General features: G+C 43.4%; 1 protein-coding gene across 11 annotated transcripts in view; it reads left to right on the plus strand.

The window, feature by feature from the left end:
- The window catches only part of ABCB1 (ATP binding cassette subfamily B member 1), a 62,935-nt gene that overhangs the window by 15,236 nt on the left and 26,573 nt on the right, over positions 1–21,126 (plus strand). For 4 of the 11 annotated variants that reach the window (XM_083405718.1, XM_083405716.1, XM_083405713.1 and 1 more), the window contains 10 exons: positions 733–787; positions 3,312–3,459; positions 6,255–6,321; positions 9,248–9,439; positions 11,593–11,764; positions 12,702–12,826; positions 14,680–14,851; positions 17,327–17,440; positions 17,924–18,034; positions 19,435–19,560. In XM_083405718.1, coding sequence (XP_083261844.1) covers positions 733–787; positions 3,312–3,459; positions 6,255–6,321; positions 9,248–9,439; positions 11,593–11,764; positions 12,702–12,826; positions 14,680–14,851; positions 17,327–17,440; positions 17,924–18,034; positions 19,435–19,560 — 1,282 coding nt within the window. Of the gene's footprint in view, positions 1–732; positions 788–3,311; positions 3,460–5,950; positions 6,322–9,247; positions 9,440–11,592; positions 11,765–12,701; positions 12,827–14,679; positions 14,852–17,326; positions 17,441–17,923; positions 18,035–19,434; positions 19,561–21,126 lie in introns of all 11 variants that reach the window. The other 7 variants (XM_083405721.1, XM_083405720.1, XM_083405719.1 and 4 more) reach the window with 3 other exon arrangements.

Below are 21,126 nucleotides of genomic sequence, written 5' to 3' on the forward strand. Positions count from 1 at the left end.
ATCCCTAGCTAACAAGACCAGTGGTCAGGGAAGATGGGAATTGTAGTCTCAAAACATCTGGAGGGCCGAGGTTGAGGAAGTCTGGTATAAACTAACTAGGGTGAATATTTGTTGAATACCTTGTAGAATGCTTGTAATTATGTGTAATTTTTGACTTGCCACTGCTGTTCATTTGATATGTTCTGAGCCAATTTGGGGGGAAATGTTGTGCAGAAATGACATGCAAATAAACCAATGACATGTTCCTCTGCGCCCTCTGAAATCTCAGAAGCTCTGATGCAATCCCAGGATTCAGGAGCAGCCTGATTCAGTTCAGATGCTTTGATGGATACCTGTTTCAATTCGGAAAAGCCTTAAATCCCTCTGAGAATACACAACCCTAGTATAATGTTGCCGGCCCTGGTGTGCTAGTTTGAAATCCTATGTCAACCCAAAATTACAGAGCTGCCAATTCTGAGGAGCAGAAAGGGATTTTAGATTTTGTATTTTAATGCCTGCTGTTACTGGTGTCTGACCATAATTTGGTGGTGATATGAGACTGACTTAAGAGATGTTGCATGCACACACATTTTAAAAGGGGCTTTAGAAATAGCTGCAAAATGCATCACACAAGAACAAATGCAATTTGCTTTTATTTTATGCCTTCAAGGGGAAATTTTGTTTTTGTTTATTGTTAACGGTTAAACTTGGTTCTTCTCTGAAATCTCACAAAGCTATTTATTATCTGTTCAGCAGTAAAGAAAAGCCAAGCAAAGAGAAGCCTAAGAAGGTCAGCCCATTTACAATGGTAAGCTCTGTTCCATGTGTATATTGTACTGTACTTCAATTGATGTACACTTCTACAGGCCCATTGCAGATGTAGCGCTGGTGATCTTTTAATAGATAAGACATCAACTGTAGACTCTCACCTCTTTTTTCCTCACGTGCAAATTTCACCCCTTATTCTCTTATCAGCATAAATTATGTGGTGCAGTGTAACATCTTGACCAGTGTTAACTATGGTTAGCTTTAACCAGGATCTGCAGAGTCTGTTAAACACTAATTAGGGTAAGCCTTCATGGTTAAATTAAGGCTGTGTGCGCATTGCATGCTTAAAACACAGCAAGGCTGTGTTTTTTTCTCAATTAGGATTGAAGCTCATTTGGGGGGAAACACATCAAATCGCAGTATTTCTATTAGAAACAACAGGAGTGATATTGATTGTGAATAACCATATGTGTACACCGCTTCTGAAAGCGGCTGTGGGAGCACACTATATGCAGAGTAAACAAGAATGTGTACACAGCATAGTTAGTCTTGATGATGTAACGCTATCGGAAGAAAGAAATAGTTTACATGGAGAGGCAAGGATATGGTAGTGAATGGCTGCATAATATTTGCACTAGGCTATTGTGTCAAATATTAAATGTATATTAGGTGAGTAAGGACATAAGTATGACTGATTGCTATCCATAGGGTGCTTATGTTAGGAAACATCAACCCTAAAGAACGACATCTTCATTTGCATAGAAATGTGCATTTGTTCAACTCTCTATAGTACTGGAAGCCTTCGTTTTCATCCCTTCCCATTTCCTGATGCCAGAGCCTGATTTCTTAAACTGGTGCAAATCAACTGCTTAAGATTCTTCAGCCTCCCAAAATGACATCCCACAACTATGTTATGAGTAGAGTTCAGTTTGGCAATTGCAGTTATTAAATTTATGCGACGTTCGTTTGTCACATCAGGCAGCACAAACACCAACAAACTATTGAGTCAACTATTTGCCAGACCTATTTCACGAGTACAGTGGTACCTTAGTTCTCAAACGCTTTGGTTCTCAAATGCCTTGGTTCCCAAACGCCGAAAACCCAGAAGTGTTTCGGTTTTCGAACGTTTTTTGGAAGCCAAATGTCTGGTGCGACTGTCAGCTATTGTTTCCAGGGTGCCTGCACCAATCAGAAGCTGCGCCTTGGTTTTCGAACATTTCAGAAGTCAAATGGACTTCCGGGATGGATTAAGTTTGGCGTTTTTGTTTTTGCTATTTATTTGGCGTTTTTGTTTTTGAGGCTTTTTTGGTTAATTTGTTTTTTGACTGTGTGGGTGATAATCTTCATCATCTACAATACTGTCTTATTTATTTTATGGTACAGTACATTGATTATTGCTTTCATTTTATGGATCAATGGTCTCGTTAGATAGTAAAATTCATGTTAAATTGTTGTTTTAGGGGTTGTTTTTTAAAAAGTCTGGAACGGATTAATCCGTTTTGCATTACAGTACTTTCTATGGGAAAGCACACCTTGGTTTTGGAATGCTTTGGTTTTGGAACGGACTTCCAGAATTGATTAAGTTTGACAACCAAGGTACTACTGTATTGCATTCAGTTCTGCACCTTGAGATCAGTGTGGATGCATTGGAAGGAGTTCTGAGGAGGACATCAAAGATGGTCACGGGGTTGAAAGCTAGTTCTATGTAGAAAGTTTGACGAAACTGGGGATTTAGCTTGGAGAACAGGAGACTGAGGAGGGAACCTGAAGAGCGGTCATATTCTTTTCTTTAATAATAAAAACACAAGAAAAACAACAACAATTAGCTCATTAACAATACAGTAAACAGCAATGCATCCACATTAATTTATGCAAACAGATCAATGAATACCATCTGAATGTCTGAATAGGGGAAGCTGAGGGGGTGCTGCTGACCACTGGAATCCCCTGCTTTTAGACTCACAGAATTATAGAGTTGGAAAGGACCACGAGGATCATCTAGTCCAACCCTCTGCAATGCAGGAACATTTTGCCCAACAAAATATTGGGCTCGTTGGATGGTTGCAAAGAGGAAGAGAGGAACCCCAATGCCTGACACTGCCCCTGTTTTAGCAAGCAGCCCGTCTCTCCTATTTGTTCGAAAGCATAGATGGTTTAGATATTTTCTGACATACCCACCCCACCAGCATCTTAACAGCACATCTTCTGCACAAAGCAGAATGCCAAAGCTCCCATACTACATTGGGCCATTTTTAGTTGTGTTCATCCTCTTGCCAAAGTACTTGTTCACAACCAATAGGAAAACTCGTATTTGAGCTACCTCAGGAGCATAGGGAACGACTAGGAGTGCCCCATCAGAGGATCTCAAGTGATCAAGGTAGAACAGTGCCACAGTTCTTTACTTGATTTAATGCCAGTGAGAAGGAATGGGGGGGGGGAATCAATAGATTTCTCTTGTGATTTTGTGTTATCTGTGAAATACTGACACAATCAAATGTTTGTTTTATGTGCTTCGTAAATGCACTTTTCTTAAAACACTGCATGTGGATTTTTTTTGTTTTCAGTTTCGTTACGCTGACTGCTTGGATAAGTTGCTAATGATATTGGGCACCGTCATGTCAGCCCTTCATGGAGCCTCCCTTCCTCTCATGATGATTGTTTTCGGAGACATGACTGACAGCTTTGTTAATGCAGCAAAATATTTCCCTACAAGTAAGTGCTGTCTTAGGGAGCAATCATTTTTGAAGTTTTCATATAGTAAATGTGTGCTTCTGTTCTTTCTATTAAAATTTTTTTAAACGTGGCAACTTTGGATATAAAACTGGGAGAAAATAAATAATTCGCTAAGGAACAGAAGCCAGAACAGCTTCCTCAGGTCTCTGACTTCCCAGCTGCATCCGAGAAAAAGAAACAGAGAATTCTTGCTTCAGCTCGTTCTTTGGTTCTGTCTAGGCCAGCCTTCGACAACTGTGTCCCCTCTGTGTCTTTTGTACTGAAATTTCCATCAGTCCCACCTAGCACCATCAGGCTGGCCTAGGTCTAACCTTGCCACCTGTTACTGCTGACTAGGCAAACTCCCTTCAAGATTGGCTTGACATATTGAAAGGGGAAATGGCAAATGGCCTATGGGCTACTTTACAAAATAAGAAACAGTATCACACTTATAGTTAAGAGTACGTAGTTAAGCTCTTAAGGCAGGTGCTCATCAATTGCCCTGAACAACTACACTTCATTAGGTACATTTTTAGGGCATGTCTAAGGATGCACATTTGCTTAGAAGTCTAATTGAACTTGATTAAACAAATGTCAGATTAAAATGGAAGACTGGACTGCATGCTCCATTTATTTCGTGGGAATGACATATCTAACACCTTCAAAACTAAGCTCAGATTCACTGCAGTAGTCAATAAAACCTGTTATTTGGTTGTATATAAGTATTTAATCAACTTACAGTATCTTGAAATAAAAGAGAAGTGCCCCTGTTCCAAAGTCCTGCAATCTACAGTCTGAAAGTGTGCACAAACTGTTCTCTTTTATACCATACTGGGGTGTGAAAAGCTGTTTCTTAATATAGCTAACTGCTTATTTTGTTAGGACAGTGAGTCTTTTGAATTATCTTGGTTTTCCTGGAAGCCTCTCTCCAAGGAAAATATCTAGCCAAAATGCTAATAGCTTGCAATTGAAGTCTATTCATATCAAACTCATAAGAGAGTTTATGGGGAGATGGATCAGTCATTCCCTTAATTAAGCTCTTAAGGAAGAAACAGCATCTTTAGCATTGATTTAATGAGAAGATGGAACTAGTGTGCATTCTGTTAATAAAGCCCTTGCAGAAAACAAGAAGTATAATTTGCACTGATTTAATAAAAAGGTGGCATCTAGGGGCGTATTTAGTATTCTTTTCTTATATTTTGGTCTTTGTTACTTACCCTAATTTCTCTTTCTCATCTGTAGTTTAGAAAATGTATCTTTAAAAAAAAATAATGATCTAACTCTGTTAATTACATTGAAAAATGACTTGTCCAAGGTTCTTGCTTTGCAATATTGAATACAGTGTCTTAAAAATTTATTTTAGTTATTTAAATGCAAAGACTGAATTAGAGGGCCCTAATAACTCAAGTACGGTAAATGATGCAGAACAACAGAGAGGTTCAAAGTGCTTTTTAAAGAAGGCATTTAACCCAACTTACTTTATTTTATTTTATTTTTTAAAACAGCATTACTTAGTTACACACACACCACTGCTTATTTAGTACCTAATTGTTTATGAATCAGTTCCTGTAATGATAAGTGTGTATTTATTTTCTTACATGTTATATATATCCTTTATATCCTCCTGCAACTCGTGGTGGCTTATATAGAGTTGCTAGATGCCTCCCCATCCAGGCATTGACCAGACCCAGGCTTGCTTTTCTTCAGCAAGGTGTTTGTTTCGTGTACCTTTGCACCATGTCCTGAAACCACTTATCTTTATAGCTGATAAATTGTCTAGCTGATCTTACAGTTCTTTGACTCAACTGGCCTCTTCCTTTGGAAACCATGCTGTCAGTGGCGTAGTGTGGGGGGTGCAGGGGGGGCCGGCCGCACCGGGCGCAACATTTGGGGGTTAGGGTTAGGGGGCGCAAATCCACAGGTTAGGGGGCGCAAATTACTTGCCTTGCCCCGGGTGCTGACAACCCATTCTACGCCACTGCATGCTGTCTTGGTTTCAAGGAAAAGCGCTGCAGAATAGGAACCATGGGATTTCACTATGTTTGGGGTCTGTAACGTGGTGACGATGGGCACCATGCTGGTTTGAGGAACCCCTCCCCATTAATGCTAAGGTTTCCAGCCACTTCCAGTTAGGGTGAGTTGTTTGGTTGAGGGGTGTTGCTTACTTTTTTCTCTCTTTGGTTTGTTTTGGGGTGCCTGTTGGTGGTGGTGCTGGTTTTTGGGGGTGTGGAAAGTTTTGAGCGCCACCTGCTGTTCTATGGTGAAATGGTTGTTTTGTGGTGCCCATAACAGTTTTCTGGGGGGGGATTCCCAATGTGCCCAGGTGTCCAAGAAGGCTAGGAGCCCCTTCACTATGGGATTAGAAAATGCAGTAGCCGAAGTTGTGCAGTGTTTGAAATAATACTCCTGATGAATTAACCGTAGAAGCTGCTAAGGTGATAATGATGACTGAGAGGATATATCAAATTCAACTTTCCCCCCCCTCAAAAAGACCTTATGTTCACGTTCAGCTAGAAAAAGTAAATCAGTTTCCAGGAGGAGAAGAGGGAACAGCCAGAAAGGAGGGCGGCCTGAGACATTCACCCATATATGAGCAAAGAACATCAGTGGGGCTTTGCAACTGTTTTGAGGTCCTAACAGTAAAGTAACTGAGATGTGTGGCTCTGATCATGGTCCGTCATGGATGGGAAATAGGCTGAGCTGCACCAAACAACACGCAAAAATGAGTTGGTCGTGTGATAGTGCTATCTTTAATAATAATCACTTAACCTTTCCCCCCATTTCCTTTCATTTAGGTAATGGATCTTTAGATAATGTATCTCTCCCTAATATTTCTGAAAGCCTGCAAGAGCAAATGACAAGGTACCTTTTTATTTTATTTTTTAAGGCATTTTGATCATTACATATACCGGTATTTTGTTCCATATCTCAGATGACCCTTAATATAACAAGGCAGGTGGTGTGAGCCTGGATACAGTATGGCAGTAGTCTGAAAGTCAGCTTGTGGTCTGAATATGTTTAACAGGTATCAAAAAATCTTAACAGTTGCTTGAAGGAATCGGGCTGACCCTCAGATATTTTGCTGTCTGTGGCAGCAGTGCCCTTCATCCCCTTTCCATGAATAGAAGTTAGCTAGATCCATGAGTACAAGTTGGCTAGATTGATACACTGGCAACAAGAAAGCACCTTCTACCACACCTATGGACAACAGGCTAGCATAAGGAGTATTGAGCAGGCCAGATGGTACTTACAACTCTGCCCCCTTTCAGTACCTCACTGCCATTGGCTCCCATTCCTTGCATTTGTTGCTTGAGGCAACAGCCTCACTCCACCTAATGGTAGGGCCATCCCTGGTAGACCTTTATGACTGTACTGCAGTCTTGAGAGCCATGCCTGCGTGGTGTGGTTCAGCCACCCAGAATGGTGGGAGGAAAACATTCCTGTGCAGAAAAATGCCGCTACCAGTCAGGAGAACTCCAGCATGGTCACAGAACATAGTTTGGTAATCATATTTATTTTTATATATTATGACTCCCATATTGAGCACTGTCTCAGGGATGTTTTCCACATGGCTGGAGTAACATGTAAAACAGTTAAAGCCTATTAAGCTCTCCTTTCCCATTTCTTCTCCCTTTTTGCCTTTCGCCCTCTCCCTTCCAGTTACCTTGTGACCTTCATTATGAATGTGAATACAAGCCTTAATGCTAATGTGGCATAACTCATTTCGTATACAGAGTTGAAACTTTGGCCTCTTGAAGGCCCAGCCCGTATGTACAAAGGGCAGAATGCATCCTGGATGAAAGCCTGAGCTTGTTTGCTTCTGAAATCAATCTATCATTGCAAGCACAATAAATTATGTCTCCTATGATAGGAGAAAAAAAAGAAAAGCCCAAGGGATTTCACAAGCACAAAAGACTAGAGTTGAAAAATGTGTAGGGTTGTCACTGTACGTGTTAAGTAGGCATGCCATTTCCTTCACATGCTCTGTCAAAACCTCACCTTTCAATGAGGACATCTCACTACAATGAACTCTTGCTGTCTTGCACCTCAGCTGCTTCAGGATTTATACCCTGTTATTTATGTATTCCTAAACAGGGGTGCCATGGCCCCGGGAGCAAAGTTCTTAAGGCAATGCGAACCAGGCAACCCCCCCCCCCCCGATGACCCCATTGCTCCTCTCTGCCCGCCAAGGGCCACGTCAGCCTCTTGGGTTCCCCCTGTGCGGGTGGGCAAGTGGGTCAGCATAGCTCTGCTTTGCTGCTTTGGGGGTGGGATTGCCCTGGTGGCGTTGACAGTGAGGGCTGGGCTGGTGCCTCCTGCCCGCCCCACGAGCCAGGAAACTATGCTATGCCACTGCAACAAAGGTACAGTGGTACCTCGGGTTACATATGCTTCAGATTACATACACTTCAGGTTACAGATTCCACTAACGCAGAAATAGTACCTCGGGTTAAGAACTTTGCTTCAGGATGAGAACAGAAATTGTGCTCTGGTGGCATGGCAGCAGCAGGAGGCCCCATTAGCTAAAGTGGTGCTTCAGGTTAAGAACAGTTTCAGGTTAAGAACGGACCTCCGGAACAAATTAAGTACTTAACCCGAGGTACCACTGTATTGTTTTAAAGGGCGCCCCCCCAACTTGGTTCCATAAACTCAACTCTAGTGCCCCCCCTACTCTACCCTATAAAAAAGCATTATTCAAAATATAATGACCCACTAGCACAATAAATAGTACAATAAAATTTGGAATAATAACAATTAATTGTACATTTATTCAAAATCCAATTAAAGCTATGTAGCTTAATTAACAATGATGATAATTAATTCAACAACAATGGTATCGCTGGTAGTCAGTGATTATGAGACTTTGAAAAGTCTCATAATCATTTACACCTCCAACTCCCCACCCTTCTCCTTTGTCTCTTAGTGCAACAAACTAAGATCACTGAAAGGAAAGTAACAGTTAATGACATGAGGGGGGAGGGGAGAGGGGGCAACCTTCTTGTTTGGAGGGGCTTAACTCCCTTTCGCCCCCTTCTGGAGCCACCATTGGAAGTACATCTTCAATTAACACACATTTAAACTATGGAAACTGCTACCATAAAATGTCGTGATTAAAACTGAAATCCTAACTCTTTACCTAGGAGTAACCCCCACTGAATTCAATAGGACTTAATTCTGAGTAGGCATGATTAGGGTCACACTGATAGTTGGCAAACTCAACCTCAAATGGCATGGAAAGGGAATTGGAGAAATTCATGGGGGATCACGTTAGCAATAGCTCTAGTCGTGAGTGAATGACTATGTTATCTCCAATATCAGAATACTAGGTAGTGAGTCCCAGCTTCAGAGAGCCAGAACGGTGTGATGGTTAAGAGTGCTGGAGACAAGGGTTCAAATTCCCACTCAGCCGCGAAGCTTACTGGGTGACTTTGGGCCAGCCACCATCTCTTAGCCTAACCTACCTCACGGGGATGAAATGGGGGGAAGAGGAGAACCATGGAGGAAAAAGTGGTATACACAGTAAATGTAAAAAATAAAATAATAATAAAAATAATAAAACTACCACTTCCCTGTCCTGCTTGTGGTATCCCCATAGGCACTTTAGTTAGCCACAGGGGGCAAGAGGAGATGCTGGACTAGATCGCGATGCGCTCCAGCATTAGCTGTGCGTGTTGAATGTATTTTATACTCACAAATGAAAAAGATTCTTCCCAAAGACCATTTTGTGATGCTAAAGACTTGCACGGGTGCCCTTCTTGAACTTGCCTCTGCAACATTGTGCTTTCAGACATTCATACTATTACTCAGGAATAGGAGCTGGTGTCCTTATTGCTGCCTATGCTCACATCGCATGCTGGACACTGGCAGCCGGCCGCCAGATCAAGAGAATTAGGCAACACTTTTTCCATGCTGTCATGCGGCAAGAGATTGGATGGTTCGATGTAAATGATGTTGGGGAATTGAATACTCGTCTTATAGAGTGAGTATATCTATTTAATACGTGGCTGGTGTATTTTCTTCAACAGAAAACCAAATTTTAATGGTGTTACTGGCTTGATTAATCCGCGTAAAAAAGTGTGCTTGTTCCAGAAGCTGCAGTTAGTGCAGAATGCTGTGGCACAATTGCTGATTGGAGTGAGACTTTGCTAGCATATAGCACCTGTGCTCATCTGGTTTCTAATCTGCTGCCGGGTGAAGTCCAAGTATATAAAGCCCATAAAAACTTTGTGACCAGTTCAGTGGCGTAGCGTGGGGGGTGCAGGAGGGGCCGGCCGCACTGGGCGCAACATCTGGGGGGGGGACGCTTGCACTCGCAGCTCTCTGCCCCTACCTGGCTCATTCACTCACTCTCACTGCAGTGCTGGCTGTGCGAATCTGATCCAAGCCGCTGGGTCGTCGCCCACTGTGGAGGGGGGGTGCCAGGCGTGCGGTGCGGTGCGGAGAGAGAGCTAAGGACTATCTGGGGGAGGGACAGTGCAGCGGGGGGGGGGGCGCAAATTACTTGCCTTGCCCCGGGTGCTGACAACCCACGCAACACCACTGGACCAGTTTATCTGTGAGATCGCCTTACCCTATAAATGCCGTTGTGACCAACTCAATCTGCGGAACTGGCACTGTACCATGTGTCACATAATACCAATCACGCATCTGGACGACCTATACTTTGGAAGCCCCTGTCTATTGAAATCAGGAAGTCATCTACACCGTACTCTTTTTGATGCCTACTAAAAGCATTTTTTTTAGACCCAGATGTACAGAATGCTGATGTACTTATAGTTTACTGCAGGTTTTGATTTTCTGAATGTTTAATTGGTGGGGGGTTTTTTAACCGATACCTTGTTTTCTTCTTTTTACAAAGCACTTCGAGGTTTTCTACATACAAGCAAAATATAAATTTTATGAAATAAATAAAAGCACAAAAGCAAGCAGAGGTTCCTGTATATTGGTAGGGTTTTAGGTGTTCAGTTTTTAAAGTAGAATTGCTCAGCTTAAAGTAGTATTGTTCATATTAAAGCTGAGAGGAATATTAAAATTGAGAAAGAGAAAAAAATTTAATAAGGGGGAAAGGGCAAGAGGTTTAGGGTCCAGTGCAAAAGACCTAATGGGTTGCAACCAATGTAGCACTAAGTTAAAGTCACTTAATGGTGCATTTGTTTCTCAGGTGAAATGTTTTGCAGCAGTGGGATTCTGTTGCGCAAGAGAGTGCATAAACTGGTTGCTGGTAACTTTGTTGGCAATGACCGCTCACCATTCCTGACGTGGGCGGCTTTTGTGACCAGGCGTGGGCTGCCCTGGCCCACGGGGTCACGCCTACCTTGGCTGCCCATTGCTCCTCCCCCTGGGCTGTCCCCATAGGCTGCAGAGCTTCCACCTGACCTGCACCATCAGCCAATCCGGGGGCGGAGCTGGGAGCCAGAAAAGGAGACTGCTGGCAGCGCAGGTCAGCCATTTCGGTGCAATCTATTGCACAATGAGTTTCTCCTAGTGCAACTGCTGCATTGGATTCCTCTGTTGCGCAGCATTAAAATGCACCTGCCCACTAGCACAAGGGCCTTTGCAGTAGGAAGGTAGGGAGCTGCTTTATGCTGAGTCCATGTAGCTCAATCTTGTCCACACTGGCAGGCAGCAGCTCTCCAGGGTCTCCCAGTCCTACCTGGAGATGCCAGGGATTAAACCTGGGACCTCCTGCATGAAAAGCAGGCATTCTACCACTGAGTTATGGCCCTTCCTTTCTAGCAGATACAGAATGCTGGATACAGCCCCGTGTCCCGAAGGCCAGTCCCTAATAATGCTACTGCTGTCAACTGTGGAAGAATATTGTTAGTTCATTGAAGATTATGCTGCAATAAACCTGCCCTTAAAGTGTCCCATGACTCTTGTAAAATATCCACATAGATCTGAAAGGCTTTGCAGGAAGGGGATGGGGATCAGAATAAAATTAATTACTATTTTTTTACTTTCAATGAAAACCTGTAGCATTGGCATCCATATCTCTGGGGCTAAATGAATATTTTGTAGCATTTGAGTTGTGAATTCAGTAGCAGCGTAACAGGAATACCTTGTAGAAATGCATCTTGTTGGTTTTCCTGACCTAAATTTTGCCCTAACCGGTTTACCTTGATTTGTTTTTAGCGATGTCTCCAAGATCAACGAAGGAATTGGCGACAAAATGTCAATGCTCATCCAGGGAGTATCTACATTTATAACAGGATTTATAGTCGGGTTTGCTAAAGGATGGAAATTGACTCTTGTAATACTTGCAGTCAGTCCTGTTCTGGGGCTCTCAGCTGCAATCTGGGCAAAGGTGGGTATAATTTTGCTGAAATGCTAGGGTACCGTGCACAATAAGTATTGTTCGGTTATGAAAACACCACTCTGGCTACCTCTAAAACTGATGGCTTTTGTGTTGAGCAGAGATAACTAAGGTCAGCAACTAAGGTTCTTTGCTTCCTCGTAGCATCAGGTTAGCTCAGAAGCCATGTTCCCTTCTGGGCAACATTCGGAGGGATGCCAGTGGGGGTGAGGCCAGAGGCAAACATGGATGGAGCAATGGATGTGAATGTTGACCTTCACACACCACACTATCCTTTGCCCAGACAAGCAAGAGGCATTGTCAGAGTTCAAGGCCACATTTCAGCTAGTCAAAAGCATTTGGGATGCAAAGCAAGACCAATGATGGGTGTGGCCTGGAGATAGGTGGGACACTGTGGGGACGGTTCTGAGGGCCAGATAGGGAGGCTTGGAAGGGCCACATTTGGCCCCTAGGCCTGAGTTTCTCTACCCATGACCTAGATCAGGGTTACCCAAACTTGAGTCTCTCCAGCTGCATTGAGACTACGGCTCCCATCATCCCTGACCACTGGTCCTGCTAGTTAGGGGGTGATGGGAGTTGTAGTCAAAAAACAGTTAGAGGCCCCAAGCCTGACCTAGATAATTTCCCACAATATGTACATGTCTACAACACCACTATCACATGAACAGCATGTGAAGCTTTTCTGGGGGAGGGGAGTATTGAGTGATTGGGTATTGCCTGTGTGGTCTCTCCATTGTTGGCCCCTGCTTTGTGAATATTAATTAGAATATGCAGGGACACAGATTCTCGACCACTGTATTACACCACAGTTGTTTTGGAGCATTGTTTTATTTAATAGGGAAGTATAGGGGAAGGAAAAGAAGCAAGTGCCTCACACACAATTGTATTGGATCATAGCACTGAAATTGGCAATGTCTCTATCTCATAGGTCCTTACTGCATTCACCAACAAGGAGCTGGCTGCATATGCAAAAGCTGGATCTGTTGCTGAGGAGGTTCTCTCATCAATTAAGACGGTGATGGCTTTTGGAGGACAGAAGAAAGAAATTGAGAGGTCAGGTTATGTTTTGTGGCCACTGGCCATAGATATACACCTGGGTTATTCTGTATTTGACCTTTTCCAAACCTAGGGTTGCCATACGTCCGGAATTTCTCAGACATTCGGAAGCAGTGACTGGATGGAAATTGCTAAAAAATTCTGGGGAAATCCAGACATATGGCAACCCATGTGGGCAGTGTGAATTTTGGTAATTTTGCTTAAAAATAGCTCAAAAGCTTCTTCTTTCTTTTATGCAAATTTGCCCAAATGGGTCAACAACTATGGCCAAAAAAAAACCCCAACAACAACTTTTCTGTCCGGATTTTCACTGTTTGAAATATGGCAACCCTACCAAACTCTAAATGATAAAATCTGAACCCTGGCTAATTGCCACCAAAGGAGTAGTAGGCCAATAACCCCCCGTCCCCCGCTTGTTGATGATTTAAAATGAGAAGGGCTATAGCTCAGTCGCCTGGAAAGTTGAGATGCCTATGGAGCTGTGAGCCCTGGGCTTCAGGCTCCTGATCCCTATGTAGCTACTCCTGCCTACAGGTGATTGGCAGACAAGAGATAGGTGGCAAACTGAATTTGAAGTGAAGTCATACAATGATCCTTCCACTGTTTTGTCTCCTAGAATGTCATGTCTTGACCACATCATATAGGACAGAACTTTCCAAACTTTTCCTGTTACTGACACACTTTTTAGACATGCATCACTTTGCGACACAGTCATTCAGTTTTACTAGCAAACTAGAGGTTAACTAGCAAACTAGAGGTTAACATTCTTGGGCTCCATGATCACTGCAGATGGTGACAGCCACGAAATTAAAAGACACCTGCTTCTTGGGAGAAAAGCAATGACACACCTAGACAGCATCTTAAAAAGTAGAGACATCACCTTGCCAACAAAGGTCCGTATAGTAAAAGCTATGGTTTTCCCAGTAGTGATGTATGGAAGTGAGAGCTGGACCATAAAGAAGGCTGATCACCGAAGAATTGATGCTTTTGAATTATGGTGCTGGAGGAGACTCTTGAGAGTCCCATGGACTGCAAGAAGATCAAACCTCTCCATTCTGAAGGAAATCAGCCCTGAGTGCTCACTGGAAGGACAGATCGTGAAGCTGAGGCTTCAATACTTTGGCCACCTCATGAGAAGAGAAGAGTCCCTGGAAAAGACCCTGATGCTGGGAAAGATGGAGGGCACAAGGAGAAGGGGACGACAGAGGACGAGATGGCTGGATAGTGTTCTCGAAGCTACCAGCATGAGTTTGACCAAAGTGCGGGAGGCAGTGGAAGACAGGAGAGCCTGGCGTGCTCTGGTTCATGGGGTCACGAAGAGTCGGACATGACTAAACGACTAAACAACAACAACAGAGGTTAACCTAACCCCTTTCCAACTCCGGAGCACGGGGAAAGTTTGCATGACATACCTACACACTGCAGCCGACACACACGCCACAACACACAGTTTGGAAAGCTCTGATATAGCAGAGGCAATTGTGTTGACCATTCAAAATATTGTAGGGGCAATTATTGAACTATGGGTGTGAGAGAAGATTTTAAAAGTTGGAATGATTGTGTTAACAGACAACTATCTTGGCATTTGTTTTAGCAAATTGCATAAATTTATGCAGAAGGAGTGCTCTTTTGGAACCACTAAACATACATTTTTATCACTTCTGTGTAGGATTTTAAAATATATGTACTGTAGATAGATATGTTGACTACAAAAAATATTTTATGTGTGAATGGACTGCGTATTTTCAAAGAAATTCTAGCAAAAATAAATAATAAAAATGGGAGAGAAAATGCATTTTCCTATAAATTGGAGATCACATAATTCAATCAGGTTGCTATTTTTCTTTCAGATATCATAAAAATTTAGAAGATGCTAAAAAACTTGGAATTAAAAAGGCTGTGACTGCCAATATGTCCATGGGGATTGCTTTCTTATTGATATATGCTGCATATGCATTGGCTTTCTGGTATGGAACTACCTTGATACTGGATGAAGGTTACAGCATTGGGAAAGTCCTGACAGTAAGTGTTGGTGAACAGCTGTTCAGTCTTCTCTCTATAAAGGTAAAGGGACCCCTGACCATTAGGTCCAGTCGTGACCGACTCTGGGGTTGCAGCGCTCATCTCGCTTTATTGGCCAAGGGAGCTGGCGTACAACTTCCGGATCATGTGGCCAGCATGACTAAGCTGCTTCTGGCGAACCAGAGCAGCGCACAGAAACACCGTTTACCATCCCGCCAGAGCGGTACCTATTTATCTATTTGCACTTTGACATGCTTTCGAACTGCTAGGTTGGCAGGAGCAGGGACTGAGCAAGGGGAGCTCACCCCGTCGGGGATTCGAACCGCCGACCTTCTGATCAGCAAGTCCTAGGCTCTGTGGTTTAACCCACAGCGCCACCCATGTCCCCCCCCACCAAAAAAAGGACATATTCTGCACTGAAATTCAGGATTGCTCAGAGGCTAAGTGGGTCTTTGTGATGAATGATGAGGCTCTGTACATTTCACTACCTATGAACTGTCATATTGGTAGATGCATAAAAGCACCCACAAAATAAATAAAGTATTGTATTTTTTATGCTGCTCCTCCTCCCAAAAGAGCTAAGGCTGCCAGACAGCAAAACTATGCCATTTTGGAAAAACATTGACCCTGTTTGCTGGGGCTGCTGGGAATTGTAGTGCAGAAGCATCTTGAGGGCCAGAGGTTCCCCACACCTGGTCTAGACCATACTGAGCTAGATAGATCAATGGTCTCAGTATAAGGCAGCTTCCTATTTTCCCCCAGGCTCTGGGGGGTCCTTGAGCAAGACACCCTCCATGTGCCAAATTCAGCAGGTCTACCACCTAACTGCAGTAGATTCTAGGATGTTTTTGTCAGTGGGAACCCATGCTGGGATTGTGGGCTGTCTGCAAATGTCCAACCTTGCCAACGCTTGACACTGTCCCTGTCTGTCACTTTGAGAGTGTACCTTTGGACCAGTCTGTTGGTTCATAGCTTTGCTTTGCTTTGCTTTCCCCATATCCAAGTCTGTGATGACTTGGTCTGCTTGCTCCACCGCTGCCTCATTTTCTTCTGTGTCCCTGACCTTGCCTGAACTTTCTACTTCAAGTTCCCAGGCCAGTGACGCCAAGTGCATCCTGGTTTATCCCCTGACACATGCGCTAGCTTCCTTCCATTGTGCAGCCGAGCATTGTGGTGCTATGCTCCCCCTGCCAATTTAAGCAAGGAGGAGGAAAGGGGCTGTATATTATGATTTGGGGAGGCTCCGCATATCTCTCATTCACTTGCTGGCACAGCATGAAAAGGCATAATTTTGGGGGCAGGTGGGGGAGGTGCACAGTGTTTTTCATTCCCTCCCCTGTTCTGCCGTCCAAAATGTGGAACCAGGCACTAGGGAAAAATTAATGCATACGGAGCTGCTCTAGGCCTCATAAATAATGCTTTTAGGCACAGAAGGATTTTCCATTGATTTAGCAGAATAGTTGGTTTGTGGCTTGATAACTTAAGAGGATCCCGAAGCATCATCCCAAGATAATTTTCATTGGTTCATGAGCCACTGCACAAGCCTATCGGGTGAAGGCCCTGGGCCTGGTGGCTGTGAGGTTGACTTTAGCGCCTGAGCACTGGTGCAGGTTTCCACTGTGGGTTTTCTAGAATAGGGTGATCTTTCATGAAGCAAGTGACACAGAGTTGCCTGGTGATACTCCACTATTGACAAGGTTAGCATGGCATTTTATGCAGAGAGAAACACTATTTTGCAGTGGAACAATACCAATTGTTATTGATATTAATGTTTTAGTTTTAGATTTTATGATTTATGTGGGAATGGTTTTCCATTTGGTTGTGTACCTTTTGATGTGTTTTATTTATTGTTTATGACTTTTATTATGTTGGTAATTATGTAAATCTTGTCATTTTGTAAGCTGCCTTGAGCATTGTTTTAACTATGGAAAGGCGGCATGCAAATAAAATGATGGTGGTGGTGATGATTTACTTTTCAGTAAATATGCTTAGAACTGGGCTTTTAGAAGTTCCTTGTAATTTCTCTGGATTGCACTCAATCAGGGATCTTATCAGATATTTAATCCTCAGTACTTTTTATTGAGCTTTCATCCTGATTTGAACAAAGTTTGTGGGGAGGGTGTTTAATGCTGGCTACTTCTTGAGATTTCCTTATTTCTGTGTGGGGAGATTATGCAATTGTTATCTCATTATTATTTTTTTAAAAGTGTATTTCCCCATTACTTTCTAATCTTTTTAGTGGGTGGAGTGACCAAAATGTCAAATCCGCTTTAATTATGCAACCTGTGTTTGCTGGTATGCGATCCCATCTGCAAAAACGATAGTCTGGAAGCACCAGTCAGCCTTTGTTATCTGCTAGATACATGTCTGTGAGCTGGAGATCAGCCACATCCCAGTTAAGGAATGTGGATCCTATCTGGCAAAAAGGATTCATAAACATATTTTCTTTCTGTTTTGAAAAATATTCCTGTTTAGGTCTTCTTTGCTGTTCTGATTGGCGCCTTTTCCATCGGTCAGGTGACTCCAAACCTAGAAGCGTTTGCTATTGCAAGGGGAGCAGCTTATGCAATATTCAACATCATAGACAATGTAAGCCTCTTTTTTAGAGCTTGAAATGATAGTGAGCCAAAACGTCTGAAATCTGTTGTAAGTTTGTAATCACCGCTGGCTGAGATCTGCTTACCTCACAGGGTTGTTGTGAGGATCTATGGTTGCAAGGAAAATCCTTCCTCTGATGTTGGTGTTGGGAAGAAATCCTCTCAGTGGAAGATTTTCTTCCTGGCTAACGATGGCCTTAGATGAGGTAGGGAAGAAAGAGTTAAACCTCTCTTTCTCATGACTGTGTTCCTGATTAAAAGGGGGAACTGTTTGTTGTAAAAGGGAAAAACTTGACAAGTTTGCTAAAGAAGGTAGCATCTAGTCTAGATGGGTCTCCACTGGTGATGGGTGTATGAAGTGAACAGAATCTTTACATGCTAGCTTGGTATCCAAAATGTCACTTTGCTTCCAAGTTTCAGAAGAATGAAACTGGCCTGAATTTGATTTTTTTTTATCTTCTTTTCTTTTCTACAGGAACCTAAAATTGACAGTTATTCACCAGCTGGCTACAAACCCGACCAAATTAAAGGAAATCTGGCTTTCCAAAATGTGCATTTCAAGTATCCTTCAAGGCCAGATGTTCAGGTACTCTGTGAGTTAAAATGCATACGAATTCCCACTTACCGCCATTGAAAATTTAACATTATGTTTGCAAGTGTTAAGGGAAAAATCAACACACAGTCCAAATGGTGTTTAAAATGCATAATTAAGCTCAGCTGTTCTAAGTGCTTTTGTAGACATAGACTCATAGAATTGTAGAGTTGGAAGGGACCCAAGTGTCATCTAGTCCAACCCCCTGCAATAAGAACCTTTTGCCTAAAGCAGGGCTCAAAACCCTATTGGAGCTGAACAATAACTGAGTCCCACTGACCCCCCGTACTGAAAGCAGATTCTTCACACCAATACAAATGTTGGACGCCTTGGGTACAATCTGCATGAAAATCCTTTTCGTTTGTGAGGCATCCTCTTATCAGTATTTTTGCAAATGTATTTGCTGTTCATTTTCATTATTATTTCTTACCTGGCCTTCCCCAGATTCTCCCAGGGCAGTAGAATTAAAACGGCAATAAACACCAACAACCCCCACCCATAAACACATAATGGTATAAACACAGGGTTCTTTTGTGCTGTAAACTGTTATCTAATTTTTTTGAGCTGTAATCTATTTTTTTTAGTTTTTGAAGCTCAGTAGTGAATGCTGGTTTTGACATTTCCTGGCTTTTGTCCTTTAAAGCCAGACCAACACAGACAAAAACACACATACCTCTATATATGGCCCAGTCAGACTTGCTGTGATGAAATCTGTTTCAAGGCAATTAACATAAGAAGAGCCTGCTGGAACAGGCCAATGGCCCATCTAACTCTTCATCCTATTCTCAGGCTGGCCAAGCAGATGCCTGCGGGAAGCCAGCAAGCAGGATTCAAGCACAAGAGCATTCTCCCCTCCTGTGGTTCCTTGTTGTTGTTGTTTAGTCGTTTAGTCGTGTCCGACTCTTCGTGACCCCATGGACCAGAGCACGCCAGGCACTCCTGTCTTCCACTGCCTCCCGCAGTTTGGTCAGACTCATGCTGCTAGCTTCGAGAACCACTGTCCAACCATCTTGTCCTCTGTCCCCTCCTCCTTGTGCCCTCCATCTTTCCCAGCATCAGGGTCTTTTCCAGGGAGTCTTCTCTTCTCATGAGGTGGCCAAAGTATTGGAGCCTCAGCTTCAGGATCTGTCCTTCCAGTGAGCACTCAGGGCTGATTTCCTTAAGAGCACCTAGCAATTGGTATTCAGAAGCACCGCTGCCTCCAATTACAGGTGTTTGTGTCAGGGAAACTTGGTGTGTCTGATTTGTACTTATGAATGTGCTCCACTGTCGCTCACTTTTTTCTGAGCTTGCATCGTGACTGTGCATTCCAAGTACCTGGATACTGCACAACCCTTGCAAATAAAATAAAATTATAGCAGCTCTCATTCTGTTTCCACCCCCCTCTCATCCAGGTGTTAAAAGGCTTGAATCTGAAAGTTAACAGTGGACAGACAGTAGCCTTGGTAGGCAGTAGCGGTTGTGGGAAAAGTACGACTGTTCAGCTGATCCAGAGGTTTTATGATCCTATTGAAGGCATGGTAAGATACTTGATCCAAATGCCCATAAAATGTTTTTTTTTTTCCATGAGCACTGTCAATATCAAATGTCAGATTATGGATATTTTATTTGACATGGGTGTAAAAGTCTGATATCCTATATCTGCCCTGAAGTATTCAGGGTAAATAGTGTCAGTCTTGCTGTTAATATTCTTCAGATGAAATTCTCACACTTGCTTTTCTTTATAAAATAAACTCAAAGCTAGTTATGAAAGAACTAGTAAAACACATAAAATGCAGTAAAAACAGTTGAAATGGAGCCGAAACCTATTTCAAACAATAAAACCAAGAGTCAGGATAAAACAATTCAGCATAAAAATTGGGAGGCAGAACTCTGGGCTGCACAGAATGAAAACCAGGAAATATAACAAGGTCTTGGGAGTTCAACAGGAAGGAGCAGAACAGAACACTCTAGGGATGAAGTTCCACATCCGCACCATGCATCTAAAATGCATGGCTTCCCCAAGGAATGTACAGTTCCCTGGATTCTTTGGCGAGAGAGTCATGTGCTTTAAATATGGGGCAGCTTGTGTGCTGCAACAGAGAAGGTGGGGTTCAGAATCAGTTGCAAAGTGAGTTTGTGAGAGAGTCTCAGGTCTCAAGTGGTAACAGCTCTTCTTCCTCCTGGACCTCTGCCCACCTCCCCTCCATTGTCTTACAACTTTTCCTGACATCTCCTTCCCCAAATCCAGCCTAAACGAACCCAAACTGTGTTTCTTTACATCAGGGGTGGCTAACTCCCAGTTCAGGGGCAGATCTATCCCCTCCAACCCCCCCCCCAAAAAAACCCTTCACTTACTTTTTTGACAACAAAGAAGGAGAACAAATAGATACAGTGCTGGGATAGGCATATGCCAGTGCCTTAACGAAGAGGCAATTTACTCCTTCGCCAGTCATTACATTGATAATTTGATAAGCAGGGAGGAGGCAAGAATTCTTCCCTTCCTCAGCTGATCTGCATAGATGAGCTGCGGAGGCTGTGTATGCATGTGAGACCAGAAGCACACAACCACTAAAGGGTTGACCAAGGCTGAATGCAGCCCTCAAACTGTAGCAGTGTGGTGTGGTGGCAAGAGGCTAGGAGCTGGGTGGTAAAGGTAAAGGGACCCCTGACCATTAAGTCCAGTCGTGACCGACTCTGGGGTTGCAGCGCTCATCTCGCTTTATTGGCCAAGGGAGCCTGCGTACTGCTTCCAGGTCATGTGGCCTGCATGACTAAACCACTTCTGGCGAACCAGAGCAGCACACGGAAATGCCGTTTACCTTCCCGCCAGAGCGGTACCTATTTATCTACTTGCACTTTGACGTGCTTTCGAACTGCTAGGTTGGCAGGAGCAGGTACCGAGCAATGGGAGCTCACCCCATTGTGGGGATTCGAACCGCCGACCTTCTAGGCTCCTAGGCTCTGTGGTTTAACCCACAGCGCCACCCGCGTCCCAGGAGCTGGAGACCAGGGTTCAAATCCCCACGCAACCATGAAGCTCACAGGGTGCCTAAAGAAAGAAATTTAGCCACCCCTGCTTTACATGCTTGTGCCGTCCTCCTTGA

The sequence above is a fragment of the Podarcis tiliguerta genome (genome assembly GCF_965153285.1).
Source record: "Podarcis tiliguerta genome assembly, chromosome: 12".
NCBI classification, from domain to species: domain Eukaryota; kingdom Metazoa; phylum Chordata; class Lepidosauria; order Squamata; family Lacertidae; genus Podarcis; species Podarcis tiliguerta.